This window comes from Ixodes scapularis, unplaced genomic scaffold, assembly GCF_016920785.2.
Source record: "Ixodes scapularis isolate PalLabHiFi unplaced genomic scaffold, ASM1692078v2 PGA_scaffold13__105_contigs__length_92229423, whole genome shotgun sequence".
Classification (NCBI taxonomy): domain Eukaryota; kingdom Metazoa; phylum Arthropoda; class Arachnida; order Ixodida; family Ixodidae; genus Ixodes; species Ixodes scapularis.
In genome coordinates this window covers 63,193,644-63,220,745 of record NW_024609839.1, presented here as the reverse complement: position 1 = coordinate 63,220,745, position 27,102 = coordinate 63,193,644, and the positions used below count along the sequence as shown (strand labels likewise).

At 46.5% G+C, this 27,102-nt stretch overlaps 1 protein-coding gene across 2 annotated transcripts; it reads right to left on the bottom strand.

The window, feature by feature from the left end:
* Positions 1-6,740: 6,740 nt before the first annotated feature.
* Positions 6,741-25,796, bottom strand: LOC115316925 (sushi, von Willebrand factor type A, EGF and pentraxin domain-containing protein 1). Of its 2 annotated transcripts, XM_040217689.2 has the most exons (8): positions 25,392-25,553; positions 23,667-23,987; positions 21,401-21,565; positions 16,583-16,630; positions 16,448-16,510; positions 14,838-15,017; positions 13,601-13,804; positions 6,741-7,182 (listed from the first exon to the last, which is right to left on the bottom strand). In XM_040217689.2, exons 1-8 carry the CDS (start codon positions 25,456-25,458, stop codon positions 6,923-6,925), a joined length of 1,308 nt encoding a protein of 435 aa, XP_040073623.1. In that variant the 5' UTR covers positions 25,459-25,553; the 3' UTR covers positions 6,741-6,922. The 2 variants fall into 2 exon arrangements, with proteins under 2 accessions (XP_040073623.1, XP_040073622.1); XM_040217688.2 differs by having other exon boundaries at positions 16,448-16,630; positions 25,392-25,796.
* Between the last annotated feature and the right edge of the window lie 1,306 nt (positions 25,797-27,102).

Sequence of the window (27,102 nt, the reverse complement as noted above, 5' to 3'; positions counted from 1 at the left end):
ACTGCTTCTGTATTTCGTCATTGTAATGGTGGCGTTTGAACGCTATCTGATCTTCGATCCCTGGAATATTGCGCCCATGGTTGGCACAGCGGTGCCCCGGCGAAGTCCCTTACACGCTGTAGCCGGACTAACTCTCGCAGAACGGTTGCTGCAAAGAAAATTGTGTTTGGGTACGCTGGCTCAAATGTTTGGGCATGTTCCGTGCGCTTGCGATTGGTTGCCAGCGGGACGAGTGCACTTGCGGGAATGGTACACAAAGTGCGACGACTTAATTTTTTTTTTAAAAGAGCAAGAATTATGGTCGCGTATGAATATATCGTTTCGTATGGCCTTAAAGTTTCTCGTAACAAACAGGAAGTAAAATTACGCCGTTTGATAAATGCGATATTGTCGACAACACTATGCGAATATTCGTCGGTAAAATAGCTCTCGACAGTTTGGCAGATGCTTACTGTTACTTATTTAATTTGTAGTTGATATAAATATTGTTAATCTACCCACGCTTTGCTCATTTCGACATTGATTCACTTAGTGTTATATGTAGTTGTCCCATTCTGTATTGTCAGCATTATGGTTTCTTTTTTATTACCTTTGTGGCTTGTCTGCTTGTATCTTTACCGTGTCACATGTTTTGATCACAGGTGTATTTGAAATGCATTTATAATGTTATGTTCATTATACTGTGGAAGAAACTGTACAGCCTAGGATTTCGTCGTTCATTGTTTTCCCTTCTTAGAAGCTATATTTGTGATCGCTCTCAAATGGTGTGCGCATCTAGATTTCAGAGTACTCCAACTGAACTAAAAGCCGGAGTACCACGGGGTCGATTCTATCACCTCTTTTGTTTAATATGTTTTGTCAATGACATCGCCACCGTGATACCGGGATGTAAGCTTTATCAATACGCGGACGACACTGCAATTATGATCCTACACATCAACTATGCCAATTCCATCAGCTAGTTGCAATCTCAAGGGATAGCTATTATAAACTGGTTAAAAAAAAAACAAAAAAACCTTAATATAAATGTTAAAAAGACAAAACTAGTATGCTTCTATAATCTACTCAAAACAGTCGCTCTCAACATTCCATTCCTTCTGCACTCTTTTTTCTGCCATCAATGCAGCTGCATTCCGGTTGAGTATACAAATAGTGTGAAGTATCTATAGGCATATATTTTGATAGCGGTCTGAGTTGGACTGTTCATTTTACAAACATCTGTAAAAAGCTGAAAAGCATAAGTGGCCTATTATACAATACAAAATATTTTTTTTCCCTGTATCTGTTCGCAAAATAATTGCCTGTTCGCGCTTGCATATAGCGTCCTTCGCTACTCCATAACCGTTTTCGGCCATTATTCTGACTACTGAAAAACGAAAGTGGACTGCATCCTGAAAGCTCTCCTGAAAAGTCGTTCTTATAAACTTAAAATACCTGACAACGTTAATCTTTAAGATTGTTTGCAACTACCTAACTTCCGAACCCTTTGTGTTCATTCAGTGGTATTGCGGCACTTTTGGAATTCTGATTTCGAAATCTCAAGCCCACCCTCACGCGATCTGCGACATACGCACCCGTTTCATATACCTTGTTCTCGCACTCGTTATGACGAAAGTACGCGTACCATATACCATATATATGTATATAGATGTACCATATGTACCAGAAAAATATATGTATCATATATTTTTCTCACTTACCACCTGAACTTCTAAGACAAACATTGTTGGGCGAAGTTAAAAAGATGCTTAGAGATACTTAGTTTTAAAAAAGGTACTTTTGGTTTCGGTCTCTATCCTGTTTATTTATATTGTTGCTTAGTAATGTGTGCAACTCTTAAACGCCTGTCCTTCTCGAACTTCAATAGGTATTCTGCTGTTTGTAGGACATTTTAACAGAATACTCATTTCGGGATTTTTTGTTTCTCGCATGTGGTTTTGTGGTATTTCATTTTGCTTTGACATTGCTCTTGATTTCTGTTTTTAGTGTGTGCATAATATTTTGTCGCTAAAATATTCTCGTTATCACTAGAGTGACTAACTTCATGAAATTAATTCCATGAAGTTGGTCACGAACCGCCTTCGGAAGGGAATCCGGTCCGGGTACGTTTTACGTACACGAAAGTTTGATTGGATTGTCATGGCTAGGGCGAAACGACTTTATGTCAGTGTTGCCTGCGCGCCGTCCATCTTCTCCAAACAGTTGACATATTTTCGAAATAAGGCAAGAAAGTTTATGAAACTAAATACAATGTACCTTTATTTCACCAATTTAAGAAAGCGCGCTATCATAACAGAACCACATACGTAAGATTCGTGCTTTTCGTAGTCTGTGTTTTGCAATTTCTCTCGCGCACTCTTTCGCAATGCGGATGCAAGATTTCCTGGGGTAGTGCTCCGCCCGCCAGCCTTCGGGCCCTAGTCCATCATAGGATCAGCAGGAGTATAGCTTGTGGACGACTCTTGCCGGCCGTGTTTATGTCTCCGGTTGCTGGGAATTTGCCCGTGGCGAAGCTGTCCAGATAATGGCCTATTGTCGGGCGATCGAAGATAACTTTTTGGTGCTGCTTGGCTTGTGATTGCCATAATCAATCAGAGTAAATGAATAAATACAAACACTTTCTGTTTCAAATCGTCCAAAAAGGCAAGGAGTGCGTCATCTCGCCATGAACTTAGGTACCTGGCTATGAGTTGAGCTATAATATTAGGCCGCGCTTATGCACCTGGCTGTTGTTTCAGTCTGGTGGGAGGGAAAACATTGAGGCTATTGAGGCAAAAAAAAAAAAAAGAGAGTAGTTGATCTTCTGTCTTTGTATGCTAACATCGATGCAGGTGTAAGTCTGAATGCCAGGCACTGGCCTAGCACGGGCTCGAGGACAATGTGTGGTACCCGGCACGAACCGGCCCGCAGACAGCCAGCCCATGCAGTGGTTTACTGTGGTGTCACGCGACACCGTGACGTCACGCAACACTGTGACACCACATGACCTTGCAGCGTCACGGCCCTACACGAAACGCACACGGCATCCACTGGAATACCTGGCCGATAACGGCTATCAACGCGGAAACAGGGCGGTCAATCTTTTCGGCAGGAAACGCATCCCAGCGTTAGGCTTTCCTTTTGCTTTTATCTCAGGGGTGGGACAGTGGCGCAAGTTGCGCCAATTCGGTACCCGCAGAATTTTCTGCGCCTCGCTGCTCCAAAACCGAAAAGTCCACTAAAATACGCCGTGCTGCGTCAAAATTTGGAATGACGCTTGATTTAACGGAAAATTCTATCTTTTCGGTTTGAAAGTACTTCTGCAGAAGCTCCCGTTGGTCAACAAAGTCATCCTGGATTATGGAGTGCTACAATGCTGAAATGGGAGTGCGGTCTTTGCGCTCTCTTGAAGCACAGCTGCCTGAGGTCTTGAGCAGTGATCAGGCCTCATCATTTACAATGGCACAATTTGAAACGTGGTGATGAAAAGAGCAATCCCTATATGGGAGAAAAAAAATGTATGGTTACTGGGCAGAAACTAGCTGTTTTCCTGAAGTGACCAATAAAAGAACAGAACTATCCCCTGCTGCCTAGGCTTGAAAAAAAAAAAGATATTCTGTTTTCCCCACGGCAATGCGGACTGTGAACAACTATACATCCATGGATGAAACCTCATCATTATTAGAATTATTATTAGAATTATTAGAAGCATTATTAGAATGCACCCAATCAAGACTTACCTTCGACGCCACGAAGGGGATGTCACTAAGGTACCTCCCAGTCTTAATGCCTTGACCTGATTAGAAGCGTCAGGGAATATCGGGCAATGTATGTACAGAGGACGAGGGTTGAATGACGTAGCAGCAAGCGGAAGCCAGCAGAAGCTGGCGGTGGTCGGAAGCAATGCAGGCAGCAGAGAAGAAGGCTTTGGAAGAACAGGTAGCAGCAAGTAGGGCGTCACTTGCTAGTGCGGAACTGATAAGATCCGGTGTGAAGAAAGCGGACATGGACGACGTACAAAGTGGAGATGTACTCCTTGCCAAAGAAAACTGTATCCTTGAGCATGCGCTTAGAAGGCTTGAGGAACTGAACAAGCAGATCTACAAAAAGCCAAATCATTAACGTTCCCGACACGTCCCCTTCACTTTTAAACGCAATTTATTCATAAAATAAAACACGTTTCTGAATGCAATTTTAAACATTTCACAATACTTTCCAACAACTCATGGTAAAACTGGCTAAGACGCTTTAACATGATATCACAATGACTCCTAACGTGCGTCAAAATATTGATCTCAAAATCCGAGTGCTCCAAAGACCAGGTTTTCTTTAACCTGAATTGCACCAAAATGCAGGATTTTCTGCTCAAACAAATTCCCCCGAAACCAGTTTTGTCTGTCTCACCCATGGATGTAGGAAGCTTCTGAAAGCGACATGACTCCACCAGTGGTGAAGCCGGGGGAAACTTCCGGTTTAGAGGAACACGCCACTAATCATACGACGCTATTGGGCGGACTTGTGCACCCTTGGGGGCGTTTCCACGAATTGCGACCTTTACTTCCGGCTTCACTTGGGATTTTCTCGTTCAGTTAGCTTGATCCGGAGTGTCGCCTTCTTTTATTGCTACCTCCACGGTCCCACCCCTCTTATCCAGATTCCACACGAGGACATATCCATAGGCAGATGAGTTTTCATTAAAAAAAATGCTTTGTGGTCTGACAACACTGAGAGCGTCGCCATTTTAATGTTGGCAAGCGTTGTCGGTACCGAAACACGGTGGAGGCATCGGAGACAGCCGTACGGGCAATGTGCGATGGCGCAGCAACTTTTTTCTGCCTTCTGACCATATTATGCGGACGAACAGTTTAAACAATCTATCGCAAGTGTCTGACAAAACTCTCGAAGGCCTGTGCACGCTGGGGACAACCTCGCCGAAGCAGCGGACCAAGTCCTACGCCTTCACTGTGGAAGCTTGTCGTGGTCAGCGGGTGCACAGGCCTCCGAAAGGACTGGACCGTCATGTCCGATCATGTTTGAGAACATTTTTAATTCTTTTCTCGATGCGAATACGCTTGAAGTCGTGCTGTTTAGCGGTATACTACTCCAAGCGAACACATGACTAAACATTTTTTTTTATTTTTTTTAGTTGTTACTAGCGGAGGCGTTTTTGGTGGAACGCTCTGTGTTCTTTTAAAAGAAACTGTGCCCTGGGCAATATTTTTCAAGCGTTGCAAAGGGCTAAAATCGGTGTCAGATAGCATTGCCCTCAAGCACAGTTGACGGATGTTGCGCTACAACCCTGACAAAATAACTGCAGTGACTTTCTCAAAACTACCCCCGAGCTTCTTTGCACAAAACAAAATGTCTACCTCGGCTGCGAGAAAAAGAAAAACAAGAAAAACAGGTTGTAAAATGAAGTCGGCACCGCCCGTGTTGCTTCATTCGACGTCCGCAACGAAAGATTTTGCCAGCGCCGTCATTGAAGTTTTAGCCACTGCAATGAACCTAACCATACCACTATTAACCATACGCATCTTCAATTATGTTTGTGCGTTGTAGTATCGGCCCAGGCCGATACTACAACGCACATTAAAGAAAAAAAGAAGTTCCTAAACGAATTTGGTACAACTTCGTTAGAAGATTAGGGCCCAGTCCAATAGTTGTAAATGGCTTCACGCCGCGCGATAACGTCCGCTTGTTTCTTCGCGTTGTCGTACCGATTGTTTTTGTCAAAAGCTGCCTCTCAAGTAACAAATAAAAATAAGGAAAAAAAGGTGAACCCTGTTCATGTTTGCGTTCACGTCACGCACGAATCAAAGTTTTATCGCTGCACCCGCAGCGGTACACAGCAATCGTTGGCATCGCATCTCTCGCACGAAGCGCGGTCGCTTCTTTACATGGGGTCTTTGCCGGTCGGGTCTCTGGTTTCGTTTTCTCGCCACTAACAAGATGGCGGACGTAGTTCTCGGCGCGCTACTAGATGGCGCTCTACATTTCGCATATGGCCTATTCAAATTTCTCGACTCTTTCATATGTTGGTTCAGATAACGATTCTGAAAAGGCAGAACTTCCTAGGTTTTTCTTTTTACTACTCCTGTTCATTTTTGTGAATCAACAAAACATAACACAGGGCTGTCATCAGTGAGCGCATGACTCGTACTCGGGTCACACGCCAAACTCTCGTATGTTTTTTGGAGTGTGCAAGCAAACACAACAAAAAAACTTTTTCTTGGGCTTCTTTTGTGTATGTGTTTTCTGGCAGTCGCGGACGTTCACTTTAATGATGGTGCGTGGAACTTGTCTCCGACATGGGTTCACCACTTCCTGAAAAGGAGTCCCTCGAGTTCCACCAGATGACGCCATAGAAGTGCCATGCTTTCGCCGGCCGTAACCTATAGGGTGTCTAGTAAGGGTGGTGGATTTGGACGACGCCTGTTCTATCGCAGACCGTTCTCCAGCTTGACAAACCACGAAATCTTCTGCAGCCAGGGGCTGGGACGCCGCGACGACGGCAACACACAAATTCCCTCGTGTTTTTTTTTTCTCCGAGCACGACACAGCACGACAATCCGGCATTATTTGTTTCCCTTTCGTGACCACTTCCGATGCGCGGGTGGAATTGCACCTGTTAAGATGGAAGCTTGCGCAGGTTGGTTCGCCTGTGCTTGTATTTCTATGTGCCCTCTCCTTTGGTCTTTGTTTAATACGCGCTGTTGCTACTAATAGCGAATAGAACGCTGAACGTACCAGTTGGAGACGCGTTCCAGACACCGTAATTTTAATGTGTAATCTGCGTTCCTCGTACAACATACTAGGGTTTTTTAGGGAGCCGTTTTTGCACAGCCGATATGGTCCGATGCGCCCTCCCGCACAAGCTGCGCATTTTGTGCCGGAAGGCCCATCGTACCCTATCGAATGTGCAAAGACGGTTCCCTACAACTCTCTACTCCCGCACTACAGTCACGGTGAACGTGCACTCGGTCGACAACCGAGCAGCGTCGGTAGCCCTGAAGCGAATCGCCGTCTGGCCGATCGGGAACCTCCATGGGGACACGATGTTCTCGGGGTCCTGCTGGATTTCGGGTAGCACTCCGCTGTTGTCTCTTGCCTCTGGCTGTTTCCACATGACAATGGCACCCCTCCTCCCAGCACGAACGGACTGGGTTATGTTGGCAGGGCACCGAATCACGGGCTCTTCATTGTCTGGACCGCAAAGAAAGTTACTGACTACGTGATTATACTTCGAAGTCCAGACGCAGCCGAAGCTAAGAGCTAATGGGACCAAGCAAGCAGTGTCATAAGCCCTAATCATTGAGCCCTTTTGTATTTATGATCGGTTCCGCCATGATAGAATACCTACGTACATAAAACACGACGAACATCATGAGAGTGCGCTTTTGACGATGTCTGATCGATCCCTTCAGCTCGTAGCATCAACTGCGTCTGGAGTCAACGTGTAACGAAATGCAGACCTTTCCAAAAGTTGCCTAATGCGCGCTGCGTCTTTTTTCTGCTGGGCTGTGGAACGCCTTTTGAGCATGCGCTTCACCCTTGTTCCGCGGTATATCAGACGCTACTCCTGCGTCCACGGCTCAGTGACTAGGCATTTTTTGCTCGAGGGATAAGTCCTGCGGCCCTAAACTCCTCAAAGAAAAAGTTGGAGCCGAAAGTTCACGAAGCTCGCCGATTAGATGCTGGCGACAAAAGCGCGAAGTCATCGTCGTGATAATCCGATCGGTGCGCTCTGAGAGCTTCGGCCCCAAATTTGTGTTTGATGAGTTTCGATCTCCTGGAAGTGTCTACGGGGAGCCGAAGTTCGTCTGGTCTTTTTGCAGGTGCTGTGCTGACGTCAGAAAAACGCCGAGTTCTCATTGGCTCTTATTGAAGGATAGTGGGTAGACCTCAAGGCAGCATGCTTTAAGGTCTATCCCCTATCCTTCAATTGGAGCGGGACCAAACCTAGGAACGGCCCCTGTGACACGAGGAATGCCAAGCAGTTTGTGCCTTGTGTTAAGAAGTCGCCTATACGAGATTCCTCTCAGCTGTGGTAGAGTCTACTTTGGACAGACTGGTCGCTGTTTGAACGATAGGCTGCGTGAGCACGCGGCCTCGCTCGGCAGTGGTCAGGGTCCCCATCTACCTATACACTGCAGGGATTGTGGGTGTTCTCCTGCGTTCGACAACACAAAGGTGGTGGGACGCATGAGGGGCACGTTGGAGAGAGAGAGATCATGGAAGCATCCCGTATACCTATACTTGCCTGTGGACCAGATCACTGCATTCGTGTCGCGTCAGTGCATCGGACCAACAGGGAATTTCTCAATTGTGACCGCCCTTAGTAAACTGTACACGCGATCTGTAAAGGTCTAATTTGTGTCCTGAACGCGGTGTGCACGTGGTGTGAACGTGGAATGTACGCAGTGCATGATCTTATTGTTTTCTTGTGCCGCTGTCAGAATTTTAATACTTTAATATTTATTCTGGTCCCGCGTTTTGCAACGTCCTTCTAGTTCCGCTGTTTCATCTTTAATAGCATTTATCTCCTTTGAAAGAAAAAGAAAAGTTTGTGCTTGCGCGGGTCACTGTGCGCGCGTGGAAGTTATAGCAAACCTTCGGTTGTTAGTCGGCGTATGTCCTGTGTCCTTCTACTTTGTGTCCTGTCCCTTTTGCGCTGTTTCTCATTATGTCATTCAACCAACCAGCCCAGCAAGGTACCCTGTTACAGTGGTTTTGCTGACACCTTTGAGCTTCCGCTGATTTCCGAGAGTAACGGCTTTGCGTTATAAGAATTGCGCAACGCACTATAGACTTTAGCCACCTGGTTCCGTGCGCATCGCCAGGGATGCGTGCAGCTCGAAACTTTACGGAGTTAGTTGTTTTCGCAGTCCCCGGCCCGGCTCCTGGTGCAGCCCCACCGCTGGCAGCGGAGAGTCCCCGGCTCAGTTCCCGGCGACTTCAGTTTGCGTACGCAGGGTGCCCTCTAATTCTGTTAGTAGCACCGCGTAGCCGGCATTCCAACTTGAGCCTCCCACCCTGCGGTAGGCCGGTTAATGTACGTAGGCAGCCGAGTCCAGATACAATGAGGACCCGGCCAAAACCTGTTTTCGGGGACCATTGGTTCCCCTCGGTGGCAGTGTGTCGACCGAGAACATTGATCTCTCCCTTTGACCTAGCCATACTGCGGGAGGGCGAAGAGATGTTTGCTGGGTGCTGCGTGGGCTCTTTTTTCCGTCATTCAGGAAGATGCTCGTGCTAGGGAGCCTTCATGCGAAGTGCACATGAAGGCACCCTAGCTCGTGCCTCGCTGTTCCCTGCCATCCCCCACTACGTGCGACGGCGGAGTACACGCCGAGAGGCTGGGCGGGACCTGCCGGATGTGCGTCATCGCTGACGCTGCCAGGAGTTTGCGCACCTAACGGCGACCAAAGCAGTAGACGGGGGAGGCTCAGTTCCGGCCGAGGCAAGATGGCCGCTTTCGTCCTTCGGGCGTCGGACCTCACCGAGGCGCCCAGCTGAACCAGGCTTCCTGATGCGAGCCTGGTCACGGATGTCACCTGATGCCGGCCCCGACGTGCGCCTTCCACTTTGGGGATCGGCGTTCCCCTTGCCACTAGTCTCCCGCACTTGAGAGTGACCACGGGCGGACGTCGACGCGCGTCCCTGTGTCCGCTTCGACAGAGGGGCCCACGACGAGTCGACTACGTGCAGAGAGCCGAGCAGCACCGCCGAACATCCACGTCTACATGCTCCCTGGGCCGGTTTTCTCGAAGCGATGGTAAACCCATTTTGGTAAACCACGGTGCCTAGGAAGGAAAAAGTGCCTAGATACTGTAACAAACGACTGGATATAGAACAACAATAATTATTTTTGATTGGGCAGTAAAATGCGCCATCTATCGGTGAAACAAGCCAGTCATTTTGTTTATCCTCTTTTTTCCGCTGGTTGTTATCGATCTAGTATGGTATTTTAAGTCAAAATATAGTAATGTTGTACTTGAAGACCAATTTATTTGCTTCAGATGGTACGAAGAAATTTTAGCTACTATGCTAGAGTTTGTCGACGAATATTTGAAAATGTAAGAAACATTTCCTTCAATATGTTTCGCCATAAACAACGCATAACTTTACCGTGTGCCTTCCAGTCTGGCAACGCCGGTGCTGTAGTCTCGTTTTTGTTCCTTGCGACACACGTTTCTGCGATTCCTGCAGATCTCAACTGTTTGCCCTCTCTTCCGTTTGCCCAACCGATCCACCGGTGACGAGAAGCTAAGCTTCTCGTCACCGTTCAATTGCTGGCTACCGGGGATATGTAGAAACCTCGATGCTGTCAGCATACTGTCGGCGCACTGCGAACAAAAAAAACAGTACAATAACCCCTTCTCCGCAAAGTAATCGCTGCTCACGAGTTGGCGTGCATAGTGTAACAAATTAAACGTGTTAGTATAAATATATACAAACACTCCTTCGCAAAACATACTTTTCTTACCATAAAAACACTTGCGAGGCTTGTGTACCGTCATATGTCTTGGATCTCGGACTGCTGAAGAGTGATGCGTTCGCGAAATGCTGCCGTCGGTTAGTTTAGTAGTCCCTCTGAACTACCACTTTGCTTGACGTGCTGATAGGTTTATGGTGCGTCATTAATATAACAGCCGGATCGAAATGAATGTTCAGCAGAACCAAGCAGAACTATTAGCCCTCATTAAGCGACGTCGCGGCCATTTTACTTGTAGTACTGCTCCTCCCTCGGCGCCCCTGCTCTCTCAGTCACGTGTAGATTTCCCACAAATAAGCGACCCCTTAAAGAAAAAAAAAGACGACGACGAGACCTCGTGAGCCGGAGCACTGTGTGTGCACGAGCACGTGTGAGACTGGAATGCCTGTGTGGCGATCGTGACCGACGAAACCACAGCCTGTGTGGCCACTCCAACCGCTTAAGTATTAAAACGTTACTTTTATCTTCTTTCTACTAATGCGAGTACCCTTTTTCTACCTTCTGATCTGAACGAAGACCAGAAGTTAACACACGTGACCTGGAATTTCCCCTTCTAGGGACAATAGTTAACTTTAACCCTCGGTTCGCGTTTGAGAAAACGGGCCCTGATGCTGGCCTGGTCACGGACGTCACCTGATGCCGGCAACGTGGTGCGCTTTCGACTTCGGTGGCCAGTTTTTTCCTTGCCGCTGGTCTCCTGCACCAATGTCCTGAGAGTGACTATGGGCGGACTTGTACGCGCGTCACCGTGACCGCTTCGACGGAGGTCGGCCCACAACGAACGAGTCGACGACGTGCAGCGTGTGCCGAGCAGCTTTCCCAGTGAGTGCCGATCTGCGTTGCGGAAGAACTTCGCGTCGGACCGTTCGTTCGTCCGACATCGGGAACTTTTCTTGGCTTCGTTCGACGGCACCGGAGTGCTTCGCCCCACGAGTGCGTCGTGAACCCCGGTACGCCGAACATTTACGGGGGCGGTTCCGGGGGCTGCCGGGGCAACCGACCCCGGGATCTTGTATTTGTAAGCGTAACTGGCACCCGTGTTGTCAGCGTGCAGGTCTTGTATTTCGGGGGTTTGAGAGCCGGCGCATCGTTGTTTGAAAAGGGTGCCAAATGTTTTAAGGACCGGGGACGGGGGATTGTGGGAGCCACTGGTTCCCCTCCTCCGAAAAGGCGTAAGCCGCGGACGTGCCTGCCGAAGTTGTTTGGATTCGCGCTGTCTCGTCCCGTGTCGTGTTAGAGAGAGTGCGCCACCTTGCTGGCCTACACTCTCGCGCTCCTCCGCGCGTCTCCCGTTTCGGGCGAACCAGAGAGATCGCGCAGGGGAGAGTCAGGCCTGCCCTCCGAGTGGACAGCCATGTGGTCGAGGAGTCCTGGATTGTACTCCAGGCAACGGGTCGAGTCGCGGCGCGAGCTCGTCCGACCGGCGATGACTCCACGCTAGCGACTCCTCTGGCTCTGACAGTGGGCGTCCCCTCTTCCTAGTGGAGGTCCGTCTGCCGAGAGCCCTGGCCCCGAAACTCCTGCGACGACGGGTAGCGGCTTGAGCTCGTCTGACCGGCGATGACTCCGTTCGCAATTACCCCTTTGGCTATCAGGTCGGAGGGCGCTGCGGGAACACTGGGTCCACGGCTCGCTTGGCCGCAGTGTCTTGTTGGGGACCCCTGGTACTCAATAAACGCTGTTGGATACCGAGATCATCGTTGTTGGCATGGCGTTGGCCGGACCCGGCGCGGCGACTACCCTCGCTGGTAGCCGTCGACCGCGCTGTGGGACGGCCATCGGATTCCCCTTTAAGCACCGGTCCCCAGACGTTAAGGCGCGTAATCCTCCCTCCTTTCTCCCCACAATGTAGATGCTGAATGCTGGGCTAGTTGGTATTGGTCTTGGGTTGCCAAAGGCATGGTAGCGCTCGTGTCTGTCTTTCTTTCTTTTGTCCTTGTCTCAAAAGCGCTACCATGCCTTTGACAACCCAAACACAATATAGACTTTCATGTGCCATTCAGAGCTAGTCGCCATTTTTTAACATTTTATCCTACTAGAATTTGTGGATCATCGCCACTGTGTCGTATGCAGTCTGCCTATAATATTATGTGCGATTGTGACGTTGATATTTTTCTTGATTTTGTTAGTTTCAACCAGACTTGTACACGTTACAAAAAAAAGTAACCGATTACAATTACAATTACTTCACTGTAAGAAGTAACCGATTACAATTACAATTACAGGCTCAAAGGAGTAATCGAAAAATTACTCTAAAGTAATCGATTACTTCCGACGTTACTTTTCATTAAACTCTTTTATTACGGTAGCATAATCCTTGGGGTCTCGCGCTCATTTGTTCCGAAAAAAAAATTAAAAAAAGGAAGCTTTGACCGCTTTTGCTCTGAGCTGAGTGAGCGATGCCAACACACCCAATCCCTTTCGGGAGAAAATAAAATGAATACAGCACTGTTTAAGTACATAGTTCACAAGAGGCTGGATAAGCTCATTTTTCATAGGCCAAACGTAGTCTCCGGTGTGCCAAAAAAAAAAAAAATGTACCCAGGAAACGAAGCATAGTGAAGTGGCCCACTAATGCTTGAGATCCCGTGCTTAGTGTATTAAAAAAAAAAAAAAAGATAGTTGCTTAGAGTTGAACAACTCCAGCACATTTAACCCTTCCGCCTTCCTCCCCCCCCCCCCCCCCAAACCAAAAAAAAAAAAAAATTAAGAAAACTTGTAATGAGTATTTTTGTAATCGATTACAGCAAAAAAGTAATTCAAATACAAGTAATAAATTACTTGTAACGCATTACGTACAAGTCTGGTTTCAAGTCGTCCTTGAAAAAGTGTATTTTATCCTACCAAGAGTGTGGACTTGTATTGGCTCTGCCAACTTGCATTTGTGTCCTTACAAATGTATGTGTAATTTTGTGCATGTTTGTATTTTAAACAGTGTTGCTGTAAACACGAAATGACAGTGCACCACGCAAAAGGTGTTACAGCTGTTTGTGGGCACCAAAGAAAAATGAAACATTATTATTATTATTTAGCGCGCACACGCAGCGAAAGTACGACGGAAGGCGTTGCGAATGTAGACTATAGTGAGAAAGGCCCGATAATGTAGGATACGAGCTGTTCACTCACCCACGCAGTTGAACAGAGTAGACTGTCCAAAGACGGCCTCCCAGTGTCCGTTTGCTCCGCACAGTATAAGCTGGGGTCCTCGCAACCGAAAGCCGCTCGGACACCTTGGCCAGAACGTGTCCTTGTAGACGTAGGTCCGGTTAAGTCCATCTTCAAGTAATCTTGCAGTGCGGGTTAGGGACGCTGGCGAAGGACACTGCACAACTTATCGCGAAGAATCAGACAAGAAAATGGGGTCAGGATTTCTGATAGTACGATTTGTAGGTCTACTTTAAATTTGGATACTCTCTTAACGAATTAAGGCAGTGGTTCACAGATTGCCCTATTGACTGCTCTCGTGCTACTCCCTTTTTTTAAAAGATTGTTTTAATCGATGGAATGTTGTAATGTATTTAGAGCTAGTTTATACGGGGCTTTTTCAGTAACGCCAAGCTCTCCCCATTCCAGCCTCAAATAGCTTTCCTGTCTACGTATGTTACTTTATTCTGATTTTAGTAGCTAGAATGCAGTACTTTGCTGAGAAAATCTTAACGCTACACTAATCGTTTGTCATGAAACGGACCCAATATAACCCAGCATATTGAGGGAAATGAAGCTCCACAACCATAATTTATTTTCTCTGTCTCTCCCTCCCTCTATTTCTCTTTCCCTTTTTTATCTTTCTCTTCTCTCTTCTTTCTCTCTCCCCTACCCTATCTCTTTGTTTCTCTCTCCACCTGCACTTTTCACAGCTTTAATGTCACTCGACATATTCCGAAATGCCTCAATAAAAGATTACTGAAGCCATTTTGCTCCTAGGCTGAGCTTTGACTTAATCTGTTCATGGGTCCACGCCATTTTGTTCCAAAAGGGTCGTGATTGGCCGAACAAACAAGCCAATCAAATCAAAACCCAAAGGCGCGCATGGCTGAATGAGATGGGTGATGAGCCCATAACGTCCTAAAACAACAAAATAAAAAATGAAATGGCTCGGGTATTCAACTGACAGCTGGCAACTGTAATAGGCTGGGCGACCTATGTCCGCGTTATGCAATCTGCGAGCAAGCGGCAAAACGAAACTAACTACAATACTCTGCAACGCTTTGAGTGACTCTAGGTACTGCAATCTGCCCTTTGAATTACAGGCCTCAATTGCCTTTTAGTGCAAGTCGCTCGAAGCCATAGAGGCGATTCCTATGTAGGTCGTAAAAGCCAATGGCTCTTTCAAGAGAAACCACGGTACGTGGATGTTTCTCACGATTGCATATGGGCTCTGCTACCGTCCACGTCTTTGAGCTCGTGCAGACGGTGGTACTTTCTCCGACCAGTCGATATCCCTCGATGCAGCAGATGGTGCAGGAGGTCCCGACGGCACGATCTTCCTGGCAATCCCTCACGTACCCATTAACAGGAGTGGGGGGCTCACCACACCGTTTGACTGCAAAGTGGGAACCAGAGTGCATATAAATGTGCTAAAAAAGAACACGAGGAGAACAGAAAGACTCATAATTACACAACCCTGTCTTATTTATTCTGCTTGTTACTTTGTCCTCTTCTTGCCCTGATTATTTATTTTGATTATGCACAAACTCGTCCAAAAATGGACGTTGCTTAGGACCCCGAAGTAAGATATATATATAAGTCTGGACACCGCGCAATCGCAGCTGCAAGTCAGAGTCGTGTCCTCAGCTGGTTTCAAGCGGCGACAAAAGATGATTCCTGGATAAGCGGCTAAAGGCAGCCTGTTGCGGTTCTGGTTTCCCGTGCTTCTCTATAGGACACAGGCTTTCTTTCATTGCTTAAAGTCAGGGGGTCTCAGGGAATCCCAGACCCTGACGGATTTCGACGTTGGGGTCTGAGACCCCTCTACGGAGGAGATCCAACCGCCGCGCCCCTATCGACGAAGTTAAGAACTAAATCCATCGGTACAACTTGAATGGTTTGGGCATGTTTTTGACGCAGCGTTTGTATGCATTTGCCCACTAACCCCCCTCCCCCCCCCCCTCCCTAATCGCCCCAACATGGTGACCATAATTGCCACCGGTGGGAGACTTTAAGCACTGCTGTCTTCGAAGGTTGTTTTCTGGGTGATGTAGAACTTGGAACTTGCGCGACGCATCTTGCTTAGATGCTGCTTTGTCGTTAACCTACGGTTCCTCCCTCAACGATGGCAATTACAGTTTTATGAACGTGTTGAAGTGGAGAAATCTCCACCGTCCGTCAAGGTCGAGGTAAACGGTCCGACCGTGAAGAGCGTGCCCGAAAGGAGACAATTTTTTTTTTTTTTTTTTTTTCAGTTGAGGCCTCTGGTTGGTGCAGGGACTGTTGGCTGAGGATGCCGGGGCGCGCGCCAAAAGGGCGTAATGTGTCCCTAACTGTGCAGCCAAGGTGCACAACGGAATTTCTCGGATAGGACAAAGGTAAACATTCTGCAATTTAGAGAAGATTGCAAGCACAATATGGGGAATAAGCGATGTCACGGACAAGAGTGCACGAATAGTGTGAACGGTCCGGAAACGCACGACAGCCGGTCACAAGGGAAGCGCACGCATGTTTCTCGGACTGCAATCACGCAGCCCAGTTCTTTCTTCAGCAAACAAATCAGGATGCTGCTAAAACAATCGCAGCGGTGCCTCTACATGCCTAACAAATACTTAGAAGAAGTGACATTATTTCATGTGTGTCGACTTGGGCATTTCCTCTGGATGGATGAATGCCCAGGTCCACCTTGAACGACGCTTACAAGTTTCTCAATACTCATCGGTGCGCAAACCCAACGAGTAATATGCAAGTCGCCTTTAAAAGTTTTCTTTTGCTGCAGGTTCTCTAAAGAAGCATGGCAACGGGCGCGGTGGTAGGGTCACTCACCGACACATTGGGATGTGACCCCGGACCAGGTTCCATTTACTTGGCAGGTTCGGATTTCGCTTCCTTGGGCCGTAAGTTCGAATCCTTCATCGCACTCGAACACGCACTTGCCCCGGTACGTCGTCACGCACTCACCGACAATGTATCCGTGCTCTGGCGGTGTCAGTGGGGGGCAAGTCACCGCTGCGTACCATTGCAATACGAAATTAATTTGATGATTAAAATAAAGTACTTTTCAATTAGTGTATGCTACAGATCTATACTGCAAACTGCGTCTGTGATGTGAAACAAAGGCGAGGGTCGATAGAGTTTTTAAGTAAAAAATAAAATATGATTTCAAAACAGAGTGCTAATGAACGCCCCAGCTCGCAGTAAAAGACAGCGAGAGAGACGGGCAATCCAAGGGTCGTCGGGAATGAACAACCACCGCAGTCTTTAGAATAACGCAGAAGTTACCGAAACGTCAAATTTCAAAGTCTAATGGTTTGTGTAAAAGGATGTACACTAGAAACATTATTAGGATTAATTGAAGGCACTGGATTCTGGGAAATTAGCTTCAAAGTTCCCGAATTGGGGCTATTCTGGTCAGTGGAATGAGCAGTTTCTCGTTGACCTCTCAAGTCTTGGTGATCTGATCCAAATTCACGTTGGTAGGTGGCTTTATAAGAACAATTTTTATATACAGAGATTTTGTGATCCTCAAACCTGCGAAACAAGCGTACATCTTCGCACCGCTACATATGCAGGGTCAATGCTGAACGGAATTTCAAAGTGATCTTCCTTACATGAAATACGCACGAAGAACAGTTTTAGAGTAAGATATTTCCGGAAACAAGTTATATTGAAAAGTTGTTTCCATATTTAGTGCTAAAGATGCTTATAATGGCGGCAAACACCTTCAGTTGTAACGCCACACTGTTGCAACCGACTAGGAACGCCGGACTGTTGCAACCAACCAGGACTGAGTCCGACAAAACCACTCTTTAAGCCTCTTGCGACGGCTTATGGCCGTGCCGCGCAGCACTAATGGAAGTCGTAAGCGGCTTCAAAAGCTATTTTGTTAAGCTCGGTCGTAGTCGCTTGCAACAGTGAGAACCAGCTTTAACACCCCTTAAATGCATGCCCAAACAGCAGCTCCAGGATAAACTTGCGTATTGTACTACCCCAAAGGACTTCGATAACATCCCCGCAGTTGATTCTTGATCTGTATCCCAGCACTACGGAACACGCCGAGAGGCTTAATTGTTGATTGCTGTGCATGTGCTTATCATGCGAGCTGTGCTATTTCTAGGTGGTGTCTAATTTGTATTTAGGTTCCTCGGATCTTTTAAGGTACCAGTAGGTACCTGTCCCTACTACAATTGCTTCATGAAGATGCTTATTTTCCTTATTTGGTTGATTTTAGTCGTGGCGTCATCATGGTTTTTGCACTGTCGACGTAAAGAGAAGCGTAATGTTGCCACTTGCTATTTTGTTGATCTGTGAAGCTGGTTTTGGTTTCTTTTTTGTTCCAGAATGTCAGTCGGAGTCTTATCCACTGTGTTCCAGGAAGACTGTATAATGACAAAAAAAACTTCAGGTGACTAGAAGTTGCCAATGGGCTGCCTGTCCGGGTAGCAGCCATCAGCTCAGCAAAGGCCTGCAGGCGTATCAACCCCACCTGTTTCTTTACTGCCATTCGAGACAAGATGCTTTGTAGAAGGTAAAACAGGGCCCACGTACTGCTTCCGCCGGGCCCTGCTTGTATTTATCTGACAATTCGTTTTTCTAAAAAAAAAAAGCACCATTACAAACTGTAATGTACCGAGCAAACGCCCACTCTGAATTGCAGATAATCATGAAGAGCGGGGAAATCGAGTAGGTACGATAGCGAAGGTGAATACGGTCAGGTGGCCCCTTGGTCTGACCACAAAATTACGAATAGCTGCCGTTTGCGGAGCTAGTTGATTGCGCGAACACGTGGCAAAGAAAGCATCTGGCATTTTTTTTTATTACAAAGAAGCATCCTAAAAGTTTGTCGATTACGCATTGGCTTGTTTTTCTTACTCAAGCCTTAAATGTATTCTTCCGAGTTAAAACAAAAAAGAAACCTATCTTTTTTTTTGCACAACTATCTATGGCAATGAAGAGAAAGCTAGGGAGAAAGGAGGCATGCCGTGCTGACGGCTTTGTGTTAGCGCACCAAGTAGCTCCCGAGTTTTTTTGTTGTTTTTTTTTGTCTAGGTTTTAGTGTGTTTTGGCGTATCAACCACGCAGTTTCTACAGTGCATCTTTTTGTATGAGGATTGTGGTTGAGAGACCTGAACCGAGATCGCCGAGCATGCAGGCATATTCACGTCTTTTCCCAGCGTTTCACCCGTTTTTAAACGTAAGCCAAGGCTTTGACTGAAGCACTCAGATTTGAGGTAAATTTCACCGTGTTCAATCACATAAAATTTTATTTGTCTTGCGATTGACGCAAATAGATAGCGTCGATTCAGGAAAAGCTGCTAATTTCATTATCGTAGACAAGCGCCGAATAATTATGCAGGGACAAGAAGTTAACGTGAACACTGGCGCTCTCGCAACTAACGTTTATTAAAAAAAAATCCCCTATATAACCGTGAAAAACGTCAGTCATGACTACAACTGGTGTAGCCCTCTATAAAGAAATTCATTATTTTGCCGATAAGGTTATGGATCTGTCACTTGCACACTCTTGCCTTTGGCTTTAATCTCAAACGCCTCGTGTAGCTCTGTAGAGATTTTATGTGGGTATCTGGCCAAAAATATGATGTCGTCAAATGACTGGGAGCAAAAGCAGCCTCCGCAGTGCGTGGCCAGATGTCCTGATGGAGGTTGCTCGTGCTGCCGCGTCATGTTCGTGGGTGCGATCGTTAATACACAAGCCTTTCTGATCGATGTATACCGAACCACATGACATTGGAATTTCGTGCAGAACTCCGGTCGTGCATTCTGTGAATTTTTTTGCAATGTTTTGTTTTGCGTTTGTTTTTTGCAAGAGCAAGGGCAGCGGCTGCGTGTATCACACCCGTCAGCGGCTGCCCTTGACCCCGTCATTTGATGACACCAAATGTTTGGCCCGATAGCCAGATAAAGTATCTAGAAAGCTGCACGAGGCGTTTGAGATGAAAGCCAAAAGATACGAGGTGCACGGGGACCTGCTTTTCGCGACGTCAATAATATCTCGAAAAAGAGAACACGCGAGTATGTCTTAGTGCGGTAAAAGATACACAGCATACCACCCTTCATCAGGAAAACTTTATACTCGCGAAGTATTAAAGGAAACCACAGTTCGCCGCCTTCGGGAAACAATGAGCCGCCGAAACTAAAGTCGTTTACACGCTCGTCGCCTTCAGATTTCACCCGGAGTATAAGCTTAAGGGGTTATGAAACGATATCGGCTTCGAGTGTTTATGACTTTGCAGATGCGTGCTGGCCCTAGTTTGGCCAAAGTATATACTCGCACAGACCGCCACTGATTCACAAGATTTTTCGTCGTGGTGTAAATGCGAGGATCGAAGGGGGCTGTTTCTTTCAGTTTTTCCTTCGTGGAGCTTATCCACGTAATTTTGCGATCGAAATCGCCTGCCTGACGACAATCCAGCGCAACTCATCAATTGGACACGAGAACTTCGTGAGCATTCGACTTCGGCTCGTAACAAATAATGAATGCGTCGGCGGACACTCGAGTGGTGGCTCGTGTCCAACCGTTGCCGTGATGACAATAGCCTAACTCTAACAATGCCTGGATTTTTTCACGCGCTTCAAACTTTTGCAACCCCAGTGCGTGGCTATGACTAACGTTGGTGTCATAGGATAGGCTCCAGAACTCGTGGCTGCTTGTTCCGACTCCGAGTTGAGGGGATGAAAGGTGCTCATATTTCTTGAATGTTTTTTTTTTACTGCCCTTGCCTAGATAGAAAAATCTTAGAGAAGTTTATTCAGTTATTAACGTGAGCAAGTGATACTAAGTTGTATTTACCGAAAGTTAAAAAAAAATATTTTCACGACCCCTTTAAGAATCGGTGCTTCGTAAATTCAACTGGAATCGAGCGCCGTGCCAGCTGACGCGCGGGGACGTGTAACGCATGATGCGCGGTACACCTTAAAAAAGACGTCTGAGCGTGGTTCTTTTCCCGTAGGGTACGCGGTGGCCAATCAAATAGATTCCAACTGAAAGCGACAAAAAAAAAAAACAAAAACGACGGGGACGCGAAAATGGGTCTGAATTGAAAACGCGACCTGCGAAGGTACCGCTATGGTACGCGGACCATCCAAGTTTAAAAGTTGAAATTTAACGCGGTACCGAGTATCCAGAGGTACGTCCTAAACGGCGATCTCTTTTTTTTTCAAGATCTATTATAATGACGAGATGTCATGAGTATTGCGAAAGACAGTTTATGCTAATTATGATTTCTGTAGATACATGCTCCCGCTTGCTGCCGGATGGTCGTTGTACATATATTACGTTAGAAGTATTAGCTACAGCGATTTTTTCGCCCATTGCCAGCCTTTGCTATTATTTGTCAGCGTTTCTGCGTTCAGCAAGACACCCGGGAGCGAGCTCATATACCAGCGTGCATCCTTACAATATATATAGTTTTACTTAAAATTTGCTCCTGCAAATTACTGGGTGGGGGCACTAGTCCGGTAGATGAGGCACATTGCGGAAGCAAAATGTTGAGCTCATTGCGCCTGCGGAGATAACGAGCTTTGAAACCAAACCGTTTGTGCACTAAATCGTTTCAAAAGATATCGGCAAAATGACATCTGGCTTCCCGTTTGCTTTAAGAATAAAGTAGGCGCACGTGATTTTTTTTTTCTTTTTTAGATCGCAAAGTCAGGTTTGTTTTTGGGCGCAAGCTCTCGAATAACTTGGCTTGCACATATAAAAAAAGTAACCAATTCCGGTTAAGAAAGTTTCGGGAAAAAAGAAAGATCTATACGCACCGATACATTCTGTTCCGTTAGCAAGATAACCGCTCTGGCATCCGCAACAATAGTGTTGAGAACCATAGATGCAGAGTTGTGCGCAATCGCCATAGTTGTTTCCACAGGGGCTACCACGCGCTAGCCTCCACAGTGGAATGCCATCTTGAGGAGAGTCTTCCAATTCTGAAAGAAGACACAAGTCAACGGATTTAAAAGAAAAAAGTTAAAGGCGTCAAACTGTACTTGGTCGAACGTACAGCGTACGACATTGGGGAACGTGAAGCCGCGAGAACACGTTCATTCATACTGCCTTAGTTTTGCATCCAAGAATTTCGGGTAATATTTTGTTTTTCACTAAAAATCACGTCACACTTGCTGAATCAAAGTTTCGCCGCGACCGATGAAGTTAACCGAAAGAGGAATAACTCTTTTAGTTTAAATTACCTCTTTTTTCTAAGAAATCTTTTAAGACTGCAGTAAAGAGGCTTAAGCCACAGTCCCATTGCTAATACATCATACAAAAGACGCGGTCCTTTTAAGGCTAGGTGGCCCAAGCTACGGTGTGATACAAAGGGTATAGCCATTACCATCCATCCATCCACCCACGGTTTTCGTCACAGATATGATGACCGAAATATTTGCGGACACGACACAAGCACATTCGAAGCATACGTGCTTCATATGGGTAGTGCACGAAAGCACCCAGTGTCAAAAACCCCGTATCAAATGCCCCGCGGCGAACGGCCCGGCCTTTTTGCCCCGCTTTCAAAATGCCCCAGTTTCAAAAGCCCATGACGCGAATGCCCCGTGTCAGGTGGCCGGGTCCTAAGCGCGAGGGCGGAGAGTTCTGCTTTTAACTAAGCGACAGTAAGTGCGCACGCGAGCTGTGTAACAATGATGCCGTACCCGGGACTCGAGTAAAGAATAAATGGATATAGTTTCTCCTTCTACAAGCGTGCGCTCTACATGTTCACATCTTGTGGCGACGGTTCTGTCAAAACTTAACCCGCAGATCATGGCGCTGTACTTATTACATATACAGCCCCAAACACCACTTTTATTCTTACGTCGTTTTAAAATATTTGCATCTATCTAGGTAGATAGTCTAAAATTCTACGTCTGAGTATATCTGAGTATCTGAGTAATTGAACACGGGGTTTTTGAAACGTAGGGCTAATGTCGTGGGGCTTTTGCAATGGGGATTCTGCACGCGGGGCAATCGTGCTACACCCGCTTCATATATATGTAGGATACTTGGAGGATGTTTGTTGAGAGTTTTTGTATGGCCAATGTTCCACGGCCGTCAAACAGGAAAGAAGAAACAAACGCTCCTCGGACAATGTTTACAGACTGCCCTTTGCACGATGTATGAGAAGGGTGACCTCGGCTTGTATCGGAGGTGCATTGTTTAATTATTCATGTGTACATCTGCAGTAACCTCATTGTATTCCTATTCAAGCGGAGCGGTCTGATTAGAGAACAATTACGAAGAACAGATTGATAAGAGCATTCTTAAACAAGACAACATCGGTAATTTTTGCGCTCAAAGCGAAGAGGTGATTCCGGGCAGTCGACGATTCCGGGCAGTCGACGAAAGAACAGCGAAAAGAGGACGTTTTAAGCTTGGGAATACCGACCTTATGACAACGATCGATGCGAAACGAGATGTAAATGGCGGCTTTATTATTTTAGGGCAAAGCACGTTGGTTCAACATTTTACGAAAAAAAGACACAAACAAAAGGCTTTTTGCGGTTGTGCTGTAGAACCGGCAGACCTAAAGAGTTTTTTTCATGATAGCTATAGGCTTGCAGTGCGGCTATGGTTGGTTAGGACAAACCGTGCAGAGCGCTCTTGAAAGGATACATTCGAAGCGATTTGCGAGATGAAAGGCCGGAGATACAAATGGCAGTGAAGTATTTCAAAGGCTCGTTCGCGCACTTATGACTGCTTACGACCGAATGTGTTGCGACCCCTTGTGATCTCTTTCTCGAGAGGACACACTATCGGATAGCCGTGGATGCCTCGCGATTTCTTTATACTTTCTATTATTTTACGCTTCATTCTTTCACTACAAGTTTGAAACACTTTTGACGACGTTATAAACGACTGTTTCTCATGGTAGTACGTACATTTGATCTCGGAAATTCTGCAAAACATGCGTTCTAGTAAGCAGTCGCAAGTGTGTAAAGCAGCCATAAGTATGGACGGATCAGTGTTCTGTACAAAGTGACATTCAGTAAGGACGGAGCAAGTGAGAAGTTTTTTTCGAACGGTATATCTCACCTGTGCCGTTGAGACATCTGGGCGGCTTCCAGGTCCACGCCACATTTAAGCACCTCATGGGTTCCGTCGACGTGATGTTGAAGCCGCGGTTGCAGTAAAACTCGAGTCGATTTGTATTTCTCCTCACAACCGCAAAACCATTGCGCGGGGCGGGCGGAAGCCGACAACCTGAGAAGCTGTCAAATAGGCTGAACCTGTTTTCGGCTGAGCGAGGACGTACGTCCAACGTCAAGATCTCCTCCTCGTTGTAAGGGCAGGGCGTTGTCCCCGGTACCACCGGGACTCGAATCGCCTCCGTGGCAGTCGTCCCCTCGGTACCACCTAGATACGAAGAAAGTAAACAGAGAGAGCCCGGGGGTTTCAGTCACGCAAAGCTCAAAGCCGCAGTTTCACTGCTCATTCAGCGTAAAGATTACATGTTGTTCACGGCAGACATGACGACAGAATTACCTGCGGGGGCGCCTCAGGCTTGTTTGAACCAATGTTCGCTTCATAGATATGAACGCATCGAACACGTTCCGCAGACAGGTTTCTTTTTTTTTTTTTTTTTCATAACCAATGTGCAGCGCAAGTTGGTGTGGTTCTTTTGCAAGGGGTTGTGTTGAAGTCAGAACGCTGAGCTGAGATTGGTTCTGAATGAAGGATCGTGGGTAGACCTCAAGGCAGCTTGTTTTGAGGTCTACCCACTTTCCTTCAATAAAGGCCGATCAGAGATCGGCATCCTTTTGATGTTACCAAACCTCCTGCATAGGAAGCAGACGACTTGCTCTCCTCATAAGACATGGCAGTCATGCAGGGAGGAAAGTTTCAAACACGCTCCAGAGAGCGTCTGCAGAATGTTTTTTTGTATGGTGTATTAACGGTGCGATCGCGGCTTAAAGGGACACTCAACTGGATGATAATGTGATGAAATGAAAAGGTGCAAGCGAGCTGGACAAGAATGATGAAAATAATCCCTGGAGAAGGGGAGCAGGACCAGGCGGATTTTTTCGGTCGCGCACCAGCCATCTAGCCGTGATTGGAGATTTGTGTTTGTCCTTTGTCCTCCTTGTTCCCATTCTCCAGGGATTATTTTCATCACTGAAACAGATAACGAGATATGCTGTGATACGGTGGTATGGTGGTAGCTGAATTTACGCGTTCTAAGCATCCTAAAAAAAGGAAACCCCGACATTATACTCATGGGCGGCCGATTTCCCTATTAAAAAAGTAATCAAAGATCGCGACGCTCCGCATTTTCTGCGCCTTGGAGCAGGCACCAAGGGGGCGCCGTCCAACGGCGCTTTCGATGAATAATTGCTGTAATTACGTCTCCCACACCCCAAACAGTTGACTTTTTTTTTTTGTCAAAATATAATGCAGAGCACACCTAAAAAGAGCAATAATAGTAACGCTCGGAACCTACACGCGACAATGAACTATTTTCATTAGTCAAAATTTATTTAAGTGGTGAGGAACACAAGGACAATCCCCTCCCCCCTCCCCAAGAAAAAAGAGTTCCCGTGTATTCCCATTGACTAAAAATGTTGCTTTAGAAGCTAAAATGAAAGGCGTTCATGGTAGGAAAATGTTAAATATATCTGAAATAGAACATATGTTTTAAAAACAATTGCACCGCAATATTTTAGAGCAAGTAGTGCACGCACATATATAAGAACTATTAGAACTAAAAAAAAAGGAGTCAGATATCAGGAAGCATAATAACTGAAGACGAAGTGTTCATACCTGCAAAAAGTAGTTGGAGGCAAGCGACGATCTGGACCACTTTCTTCAAGCCGCACACCGAATCCATCTTGACGTTGCCGTGACGCAGTCACCAAACGCCAGACTAACATTAAGATTTGAGCAAGCCTCTATCACATAAACTATACCATTTGCCCCCCAAAAACTTTGAAGATAAGCCGGCGTAAGTTAATTAGTCACTACCAAAGCAAAGGTTTTCTCAGGATAGCCGTAATATGACGGCGCTTCCGGAACGCACTGAGAGCCCGGCGTTGTACGTTTAGGCAGAGCGCCTGAGCGCGGACATTGCCATCCGACACCCATTATCAAGCGAACGGCGAGTCTGCAATCCGAGTTTCGGCTCGTGTTTGCATGGTTTCAGTTCCGTCTCCGCGCCCAGACTACTCTGATTTTGGGTCTTGTTTTTTTAAACAACCCTTCGAGGAACCCTTCTGATAAAACACGGCATCGCCTCGTTGGCGGCATTCAATTTACAGAACAACGGGCATGAATTTCTTTTTCTCTTTTTTTCTTGTATCTTGAGTCGAGGTTCTGTGGTGTCATTGAATCAGAAAGGCTTGCCGAGCTCTTCCTTCATGAATATAAACAAACTTATCACGTAAACGTTTCTTGCTTTTTGACTGGTTCTTCTTCCGCGTTCTCATCGGCCTGATGCCGCATTCTGATTGGCTGTCGAGTAGTAATAAGATGCTCAAGGCTAACTACGGCCTAGGTTTGTTAAGCTCCGATTATAGCCCTCTTTTTCGCAGGGCGACCTTAGGTCACTTTGACCGCCAGTTGTCCGGAAGCTTAACATTAAAGTGGGCCACTCTGACGTCCGCGTATTTTCACTGAAGCTCTACCAGCTTTAGCACGCAATTGTGAATGCGGCTGAAGGCCCGTTCACACTCTTGCAACCGAGTGCGACCGAGAGAGACCAAACCGGTTTTTAAGCCTCTTGCGACCTCTTAGGACCAGCTCCGCTCAGTGCATCCGGTCCCAAGAAGTCTTTCTCGGTCGTACTCGGTTGCAAGAGTCTGAACGCGCCTTAAGGAGGAGAGATCTTGCTCGAGGCCGGACAGCGATTTTTTACCCTGCAGTCACTGACAAGTTGGCAATGCCTGGGAGGAGTTTCAGTTGCCCTGACTCCAGGGCGCACACCCTGCCTTCGATGATGCTTCGGATTCTTCGGAACCTCGAACGTGCGCGCCCAGTCAAAGCACGGCAGAGGGGCATCGAGCCCGTGCTGGAGGCTGGAAGCTCGAAAGGGACGCCCCGCCGTTCCCATGAAGCTTTTTCGAAGCATGGGCCGCTCATTGACACTAAGAATGATTCATTCGAAAACAATGATCTAAGTTCGAGACTTTAAAATGTTGTTATTTCGTCGTGGGGAAAGAAAAAGCTCGCAATTGCTCGGAAATAATTGGAAATGGAAGCTCGAATCCCGTAGAAAAGCAGCTGGGGAAGTTTTGCTCATAAATGCTCGACTCCAACAATAAGCAGATATTCAGTCAATTTACCGGATCAAGTTGAAGGTTACAATAATCGAATATGAAGATAAAAATTGTCTTTCGTATACGTTGATAGATGTAAAAATGGACTGAGTAGTTCATTTCATAATCTCGCAAATTTTTCGGCATAGATTGAAGTTTTTTTTTAGTTTTTATTTTACAAAATTTCTGGGATATTGTTAACTATGTTTGTCACAAAGTTT